This window comes from Mesoplodon mirus, assembly GCF_964341445.2.
Source record: "Mesoplodon mirus genome assembly, chromosome: 2".
In the NCBI taxonomy this organism is placed as follows: Eukaryota; Metazoa; Chordata; class Mammalia; order Artiodactyla; family Ziphiidae; genus Mesoplodon; species Mesoplodon mirus.
Window position 1 is genome coordinate 185,929,806 of NC_138977.1, and position 10,169 is coordinate 185,939,974.

Below are 10,169 nucleotides of genomic sequence, written 5' to 3' on the forward strand. Positions count from 1 at the left end.
GAATGCTACAAGAAAGGCATACCTATAGACTCTAAAATGATTCAAGAAAATGTGAAGTCATTATATAGCAACTTGAAGCAAAAGGAAGGAAGGGTCGAAAGCTGGAGAATTTAATGCAAGCAAAAGTTGGTTTGATAATTTTAGAAAGAGGTTTGGCTTAAATGTCAAGATAGCAGGAGAAGCAGCTTTCTGCCAACCAAGAGGCAGCAGACGAGTTTCCAGATGCCATTAAGAAACCCATTGACAGATTTTTCCTCCCGGCAGCTGCTCCGGGTGCAAGTGCGGGGTCTGCGGCCCTGCCGACGCTCGGGCTCGGCCGGAGCGGCGGGGAGGCGTGGATGAGGGGGGAGGTGGCCGAGGGCTGCCCCCAGTGTCGCCGCCCCTCCCCCCCAGGGCAGTCCGGGCGGGCAGAGCGCCGGCGGGCGCGGGCTCGGGGTCACTTCCTGGCGCGGCCTCGTCCTCACCGCTCCCCTCACGCCGGGACCCTCCCCCGGTCGCTGTCCCCGCCGGGGACCCTCCCCCCGGGGCCCGCCCGCGCTCTCAGTGTCGGGCCCTCGCAGATGGGATAGGCTGTAAAGATGTTTAGTTTTGAAGGGGATATCAAAACCAGGCCCAAGGTGTCCCTGGGAGGCGCGAGCCGGAAGGAAGAAAAGGCTTCTCTTTTACATCGTACTCAGGAAGAAAGAAGAAAGAGGGAGGAAGAAAGACGAAGATTGAAAAATGCAATAATTATCTAGTCATTTATTCGAGGCTATAGAGACAGAAAACAGCAAGTAAGTTTGTTTTTAAACTGAGAAGGAATTAGAAAGTATTCCATCCAGAGAAGTGCATTTGATCGCCGTGCCAGCTTGTCCCAGTCCGGTGGCACTTTTTCCATTGCTAGCGGTCCCAACCTTACCCTTTTGGTGAGGCAGCTTCTGTTTTTTTACAAACAGAATGAAGACTCAAAACGCTTGATATGGATGTATCAGAACCTAATTAAATATAGCTCTTTGTTTGTCCAGCAGTTGGATGGATCTGAGAGACTTACGTGCTTATTTCAAAAAAAGAGGTTGATGAGCCTCTGTTGCAGGTTACTGCAGAACTGTAATGATGACAGTTTGAATGTTGCACTTCCAATGAGAATGCTTGAGGTGTTTTCCTCTGAGAACACCTATTTGCCTGTTTTACAAGATGCTAGCTATGTGGTGTCTGCGATTGAACAAATTTTGCACTACATGATTCAGAATGGGTATTATAGATCTCTCTATTTGTTAATTAACAGCAAGCTTCCATCAAGTATTGAATATTCTGATTTATCTCGAGTTCCTATAGCAAAAATTTTGCTAGAGAATGTTTTAAAACCATTGCACTTTACTTACAACTCCTGTCCAGAAGGTGCAAGGTTTTCACAGCCTTCACGAAGGAGGTCCTGGCAGCCCCCTTCACGGAGCAGGTCTTCCACTTTGTCATTCCTGCCTTGGCCGACGTGCAGACCGTCTTCCCCTATGAGCCCTTCTTGAATGCACTGTTGTCCATAGAGGGTCCACGCTCCAAGACCGGTGGTGGAGCGCCGTGGCTCTTCTACTTTGTTTTAACTGTTGGCGAAAATTATTTGGGGGCCCTCTCTGAGGAAGGACTGCTAGTGTATTTGAGAGTCCTCCAGACCCTCCTTTCCTCAGTTGCCGGTTTCACCTGCCAACACAAGCTGTCAGGATTCAGCCAGTGACTCTGAAGACGAGAGTGGAGAGACAGACACGCAGACAAGTTCTCCAGAGGATGGTAGACTGTCAGTACCGTACATAACCGAGGAATGTCTGAAAAAGTTGGATACGAAACAGCAGACCAACACCCTGTTAAACCTGGTCTGGAGGGACTCAGCCAGCAAGGAGGCCTTCACGCTGATGGCGGCCATCTGCCATACACTCATGGTGCAGCACCGAGTCATGGTACCCAAGGCCAGGCTTCTCTACAGTTTAACCTTCAATGCCAGGTTTCTGAGACACCTTTGGTTTCTCATATCTTCTATGACAACACGGATGATCACAGGGTCTATGGTACCATTGCTTCAGGTGATATCAAGGGGTTCTATGTCTTTTGAAGATTCTAGTAGAATCATCCCACTCTTTTACCTTTTCAGCTCCTTGTTTAGTCATTCACTGATTTCCATACATGATAATGAATTCTTCGGTGATCCCATAGAAGTTGTAGGTCAGAGACAATCATCAATGATGCCTTTTACTTTAGAAGAGCTGATAATGCTGTCTCGATGCCTTCGAGATGCATGCTTAGGGATCATCAAGTTGGCTTATCCAGAAACAAAACCAGAAGTTCGAGAAGAATATATTACAGCATTTCAAAGTATTGGAGTTACTACTAATTCTGAAATGCAGCAATGTATACAGATGGAACAGAAACGATGGATTCAGTTATTTAAGGTTATCACCAACCTAGTGAAAATGTTGAAGTCCAGAGACGCGAGGAGAAATTTTTGTCCTCCCAATCACTGGCTGTCAGAGCAAGAAGATATTAAAGCAGATAAGGTCACCCAGCTCTACGTCCCGGCGTCCAGAAGCGCTTGGAGGTTCAGGCGAATGGGGCGGATTGGCCCCCTGTGGTCCACCCTGGACGTAGGTCTGGAGTCCCCGCCACTGTCTGTGTATGAGGAAAGACAGCTCGCCATCCTAACAGAGTTGCCCTTTGTGGTTCTGTTTGAGGAGCGAGTAAAGATCTTTCAAAGGTTGATTTATGCAGGTAAGCAAGAAGTTCAAGGAGATGGTCCATTTCTGGATGGAATTAATGTCACAATAAGAAGAAATTATATTTATGAAGATGCTTATGACAAACTTTCCCCAGAAAATGCCGCCTCTTGTTGCTCCTGCGCTGAGTTCAGTGTGTTGTGGACCCCCTTGAGACAAGCGTGACCCTCATCACCTCCGCCTGAACACGTCCCCTCCAGGACACCGCAAATCCAGTAAACAGTGATCGCTCGCGGTTCTTGTGTGTTTTCCCTTGTGTCTAGTGCAACCCTGTGAACCTTAACTGACACCAGGGACCAGCACAAAGTGCAAGTGATGCTGGACGTGCTCCCAGGAAGCAGAGAAAAGGCACGACGTTACGAGAAAATGTTGGGCTGTTTGACGTGTACCTGCAGCTCTGGTTACTGCCACTTCAAGACAAATGAATCCACCGTGAGGACCGTTGTAAAAACAAAAAATTAGAAAAGGAAATTTGTGAAGCTGTGGCAGCAGCTACACCAGCAGGCACAAACACCTTGTCCTTTCTGTGACAGACCTTTTTAATCTCCTATTGAAAATGCGTGCAGGATTGCTGTAAGAAAGGCATATCTATAGACTAATATGATTTGAGAAAAAGTAGTCTTTATATATGACAACTTTTTTTCTATGCATGTTTTATTCTCTAAATGTTTAATTTCCAATGACATTGATGTCATTGAAAATTAGTAAGAAACTGTGATTTTTTTTCATAACATAATATTTTAAGTTTACATATTTTATTTATACAAAAGCCAGATGTGTTTTCAGTTAATTTACTTTTTCTTAAAAAATTTCAAACTCAGAAAATATATCCATATGTTTTGTTAAAGGTTTGCATTTCCCTTACATACTTTCAAATTTACTTTCTCTTACTGGTCGTAAAAAAAGAATAAACCATCTAATAACCAAAAAAAAAAAAAAAAAAAGAAACTCATTGACAAAGAATATCTGCATGAACACGTTTTTAATGCAGATGAAAGCACTGTATTCTGGGGAAAAAAATGCCACAAGGACATTTATTAGTAAGGAAGAGAAGCGAGTACCAGGATTTAAGGCAGGAAGGGATAGTCTAACTCTGCTGTTTCATGCAAATGCTGTTGGGTTTATGATCAGGACTGTCCTTAATATACAAAGCTGCTAACCCCTGAGCCTTGAAGGGAAAAGAAACACCAGCTGCTACTCTTTTGATTGTGCAAGAAGGCCTGGACAACGAGAACCCTTTTTTTCTGAATTGGTTCTATCGATTCTTTGTTTCTGAAGTCAGGAAGTACCATGCCAGTAAGGGACTGCCTTTTAAATTTTTTTTGTTTTTTTTTGATATTGAACAATGCCCCTGGCTACCTAGAATCCCATGAGTTCAACACTGAAGATATTGGAGTGGTTTACTTGCCCCCAGACACAATGTCTTTAATTCAGCTTCTAGATCAGGAGGTCATAAGAACCTTTAAGGCTTATTACACACATTACTTTATGGAAAGGATTGTAAACACTATGGAAGAGAACCCCGATAGACAGGACATCATGGAAGTCTGGAAGGATCACATCATTGAAGATGCCATTGTTGTTATAGAAAAAGCTATAAAAGTTATCAAGAACTACGGTATGATCCAGCAATTCCACTCCTGGGTATTTACCCAAAGAAAATGAAAACACTAATTCAAAAAGATACATGCACCCAATGTTCATAGAAGCACTATTTACAATAGCCAAGACATGGAAGCAACCTAAGTGTCCATCAACAGATGAATGGATAAAGAAGATATGATATATATACACAATGTATATATATCAGCTATAAAAAAAATTCTGCCATTTGGAACAACATGGATGGACCTAGAGAACATTATGCTTAGTGAAATAAGTTAGAGAAAAGACAAATACGTATCACTTCATATGTGGAATCTAAAAAATAAAGCAAATGAATGTATATAACCAAATGTATAAAGCAAACTGACTCACAGATATAGAGAACAAACTAGTGGTTACCAGTGGGGAGAGAGAGGAGGAGGAGCAAGATACGGGTATGGGATTAAGATAAACTACAAAGAAGCAACAAGGCTATATTGACCAGCACAGGGAAATATAGCCATTATTTTATAATAACTTAAAAAACCCTGCTTATTATACTTGAAAGTCTTATATATCCACAAATGAAAAGCAAATGTTTGTTAATCTGGGGTATGCTTCTGTGTATTGAAAACTGTCATGGTACCATTAACCCAACTAACATCTGGCTTCCCCCATTTAACAGAGCAGTAGCACAGATTTAGGGGAGCTAATAAAAGATAGGGTAACAATCTGGAAACTGTCTAAAAGGAAATGATTTCTAGCAGGTGAACAATTTTCCTAGTTATACAAATTTGGAGGTGTTTATGTGATATTTTTTAAAAGCATAGAAATCTTTTTAAAATGTACAGTTTTCTTTGTAATTGCCAAATTATTTTATTTGGATTTTCTTTAGAAAATCTTTGCCTCTTTGTTTTTCTTCCCATGAATTACTTTCAAATTTCTTAATAGAAAGTGACAAAAAGTAGAAAGCAATGGCTAAAATACTATTTGCTTCATAAGTAATAATTTTAATCAAGTGTGAGGAAACTATACTCAGTATATCTGAATCTTATAAGCAATTTAAGATACGATGTGTCATCTTTCAAAGCAGCTCCTGAAAGACAGGCAAATTAATAAAACTGTTGAAAAGCTAAAAAAAGCATAATATTTTAAACAGCACTCAACTTGAGAAATATCATTGCTATCTGGCAGTTTTGGGTGGGTAAAAGTTTACCAATCATTGAGAAAATGCCTTATTGATTAAATTTGTTTATGTGTGATTTCTGTTTCCCAATTTGAAACTAATGATACAAGAAAGCTATTTGACATGAACGAAGCCATTATACTACAAAAATAAAAATTGAAGATGATTTCAAAGTAGGAGTTTCAAATACATTTAATGTATTTAAAAATATAATTCTACCATTCCACAAAATTTTTGATTATGCTTGATATAGCTAGATTCTTAGAATACTTCATTTAAAAGAGTGTGGTCTTCCTCAACACTTGGGACATTTGTCCTTTTTATGTAGTAGGTCAATGATTAACTTGGGCTCCTCCAGGCATCAGAATTTAGAAAAAGTTCTTGTAGTGGAAGGGAAATGGTGTTAGTAGTGGTTTTTCTGTGGTTCCTTCTTCTAAGAGAAGACTAGACCATAGATAGGACATTGGCAGTGGGTGAGAATGGTGTAACTGTATTTGTAGCCCTAAGTTTGTCTTATATGATGGAAGCAAGTAGCTAAAAGTCTGCCTCTCTTCTTCCTAACTAAGGCTCAGAGAAAGCTGAGACATGGTAGAGTGAATTTTCAGTCATTTTCAAAGTTCACTCTGAAAGCAACCCTTAAAGATTCCGAGGATGTATGTCTAGGGCTGTTCTGCATGAGAGAGCAAATAACAGCACTGGTCTTTATGTCCTCCTGTCATTACTTCAACAAGAAGTTCTGTTTTTTTTTATTTTTATTTTTATGTTTTGTACATTGGGATTCTGTGTAAGTTTTGTTTGAAAAAAATGTTCTTGAGCTAAAAAAAAGTTGTTTGAAAATCGTTAAACCAAGATTTCTTTTTAAAGAAGTCTCTTCTCAAATATCCTATGCCTGTGATTTCTGTAATTTTAAAATCATTAGGATTAAAATATACATTTGTTTGGGAAGATATGAGGATTGGGTAAGGGGGAGGTATCACATCAGAAATTCTTTGCTCAGGTGCTTTAGTCCAATCAGATTGCTTTCCTAACATCCATTTTAGGTCTACAGGAGGAGAAAGGGGGGAGCTTTGTGGAAAAGGGAAAAAGAGATGTAACTGTGGAGCATATGACATAGAAGGTAGGGAAGCCCAAAGGACTCACACTGAGCAAAATTTTGATAGCTAAAGAGCAACTTGAAGGCATTTAATTCTTGTGGAGTAACAGAGAGAAGAAGAGAAGGTATTAGTACTACACAGGTTAAATTAGGGAATAAAAATAAAAATTAACTTTAAAATTGGGCTTTGTATTGGTTGTTGTCCTGTTTTTTTTGGTATGTATAGAGTGGTGCAGGTATTTTTTTTTTTTTTTTTTTTTTTTTTTTGCTGCTCCACGCAGCTTGAGCCTGGGCCATAGCAGTGAAAGTGCTGAGGTGCTGAGTCCTAACTATTGGACTGCCAGGGAACTCCCAGGAGTGGTGTGGTCTTGAATGAGAAGCCCAGGGCTACATGTCAAGATTGGATTCAAGACTAGCTGGAAGAGTAACTGAAGAGTCTTTCTGCTACAAAATGTATGCCTGTGCTCATGTGCAACATAAAGATAGTTGTGACTGAGGTCCTGGGTTAAAATCAGCTGATCAAGTACTTGAGTGCAAATAAAATTCCATTTTCTATCCTTGGCATTTTTGGCATTGCTCATTTGGGAAAAACCAGTGATATTTTGTGTATAAAAATGAGAAATCCACATGCATATTCCAAAATTGTTTATTGTAAAAAATAATTATGGCCTAATCTTTGCAATACATGTCAGTAGTGTTCTCTGTCTCAGAAAAAAATCAATTGATTAAATTAACTGATTTCTAATTTACTTTGTGTTAGAATTTAGGCTGTACCTGAAAATGAGACTTTGAGCCTTTCAGGTTATATGATACAGAGTGAATATCAGAAGAGTACAGGCTGAGAAAACAATTTTATCTCATGCATTCTCTTATTTCTCGTGAACTTGGGCAATGTTGCATCCCTGTACTCTAAGCCGTTATGCACATTAGGATAGTGATGCCCAGTCTCAGACATACCTCTTAGGCACTGTATATTTATGAAAAGCTTTTCTATTCATCTGATATAATTAAATTCAGTTTCCCCACACATGTCAACTGTTTAAGGTGCAGCCTCTCTGTAAATTTATATTGACTTAGCTCTTGAAGTGTTGGCAGGCCCACATGGAGTAAACCAAATTTTCTCACAGAAGGCAGTTATATAACCTCTCTACCAAGGTCTGACAATTGGATTGAATGTGGTTGCTGAACTTTGCACCTAAGAGGGGTATCATCTGAAGAGAAAGCCTCTAGGAGCCATGCGAGGGACACGATTTATTTAATCAAATATTTTGCAAAGCCTGTACACCTCCATCAAGGCTGGTAGATTTTATCTGACTCATTGAAGCAGCAAATAATTCTCACCTCTCCAGCAGGCATCAGCTTTGCTGAAACACGTGAATGTTTTCTCTCCATCTTTGAGCTGTTTCCTCTTCAGTGAAATCTTGATGACTCTGAAGAAGTTGAGGCAGATCTTTGGCTCCTGCTGCTATGAGATTTATGTGTGAATTTGAGGACTCAGTTTCTTTAGGTGACTCTAACAAATTCTTTTAAACTATGTTATGGAGGGAGAAAAACAAGCTGATGAGTTTTAACACTTTTGTCAATACAGTATGCTGCAGGAAAACTTTATCAATACAATAAGAATCTATCAGCATTTCGTTCTTTGGTAAGAAAAAGAGTCCCTAGTCCTTACTGGCCCTCCTCCATATGCCATTTTGTTGTATATTAATCTTAGGTACTTCTAATGAAATTACTGTTTTTATGAAAATAATTTTTAAAAATGAAAATGCCATATTATGATTTACATGACTTAGGTTTAGAAGGCTGTATAAAAACCCCTCATAAGTCTTCTTAGTTGGAAGCATTTCTGCCCCAGGCAGATGAGGCTGTAGCCCTACTACTTTTTTGGGATTCTGGGAAGTGTAGTACAGAAGTTCCGTGTAGTGGATAATACTTCTTTTTCAGTAGACTGACTATGGCCTTTGTAGTCCTGGGGTTGAGAAAGTAATAGCCCTCAGATTCTGAATGTTACTTCTGAATATTTATTATGTACCAAGCACTGCACTATCTACTTTTCATGTAATCCTCACAAGAAACCCAAGTATGACATCTAAGTGTGTATTATTTTTTTTTTTTTTACATATAGATTCTATTTCACTTGTAGTGATAAGTCTGTTCAGGTTATTTTTTGATTCAGTTTTGGTAGGCTGTATGTTTATAGAAACTTGTTCATTTTTTCTAGGTTGTCCAATTTGTTGGCATATAACTTCATCATATTCTCTATGATTTTTTGTATTTCTGTGGGATCAGTTATTATTTATCTTCTTTCATTTTTTATTTTGTTTATTTGGGTCCTCTCATTTTCTTCTTGGTGGACCTAGTTAGAGGTTTGTTGATTTTGTTTATCTTTTCAAAAATCCAGCTCTTGGTTTCATTGATTATTTTTTCTATTTTTTAATCTCTGTTTATTTCCTCTCTGATCTTTATTTCCTTCCTTCTGCTAACTTTAGGTTTTGGTTGTTCTTTTTCTAATTATTTTAGATGGTAGGTTAAATTGTTTGAGTTTCTTTTTGTTTTTTTGAGGAAGGCATTTACTGATATGAACTTTTCTCTTATGACTGCTTTTGCTGCACCCCATAGATTTTGTATGGTTGTGTTTTCATTGTCACTTATCTCCAGGTTTTAAAAAATTTCCTCTTTGATTTCATTATTGATCCATTAGTTTTTTTAGTAGCATGTTGTTTAGTCTCTATGTAATAACTTTTTTTCCTATTTCTCTGTGGTTGATTTCTAGTGTTACGCTCTTGTGGTCAGAAAGTTGCTTGAAATAGTTTGCATTCTCTTAAATTTGTTGAGGCTTGTTTTGTGTCCTAGTATGTGGTATATCCTAGAGAATATTCCTTGAGTGCTTGAAAAGAATGTATATTTTGGGTTTTTTTTTGGGGGGTGATGTCATGTCCTGAAGATATCAATTAAGCCTAACTGTTCTATTTTGTCATTTAGGATCTCTGTTGCCTTATTGATTTTCTGTCTGGAAGATCTGTCCATTGATGTGAGTGGTATGTTAAAGTCTCCTACTATTATTGTATTCCTGTCAGTTTCTCCCTCTATGTCTTTTAGTATTTGTTTTATGTATTTTGGTGCTCTCCTGTATTGCATGCATGTATGTTAATGAGTGTAATATGCTCTTCTTGTATTGATCCTTCTATCATTATATGGTGTCTTTCTTTATCTTACTTTGTGGCCTTTGTTTTAAAGTCTATTTTGTCTGATATGTGTATTGTTACCCCTGCTTTCTTGTCATTTCCATTTGCATGAAATATATTTTTCCATTGCCTCACTTTCAATCTACATGTGTCCTTCGCCTTAAAGTAAGTCTCTTGTAGGTAGTGTATTGTAGGTTCTTGTTTTGTTAGCCAATCTGCCACTCTCATTTGATTGGAGCATTTAGTCCACTGACATTTAAAATAATTAGTGATATATACGGTTTTATTGTTTTCCAAGATACGGTTTTATTGTCTTCCAGTTGATTTTGTATGTCTCCTTTGTCCCTTTTTTCTTTGTTTTTCCTTTTGTGGTTTGGTGGTTT

The 10,169-nt window shown here is 38.6% G+C and overlaps 1 protein-coding gene across 1 annotated transcript; it reads left to right on the forward strand.

Moving 5' to 3' along the window:
• Positions 1 to 252: 252 nt before the first annotated feature.
• LOC309816284 (ubiquitin-protein ligase E3C-like) lies at positions 253 to 2,903 on the forward strand (the record flags this gene model as incomplete). The annotated part of the gene is given in 5 exon segments (XM_082643548.1): positions 253 to 734; positions 738 to 773; positions 810 to 1,391; positions 1,394 to 1,657; positions 1,659 to 2,903. Coding segments are annotated over 5 exon segments (2,283 nt in total). The 5' UTR covers positions 253 to 578.
• Positions 2,904 to 10,169: the final 7,266 nt, after the last annotated feature.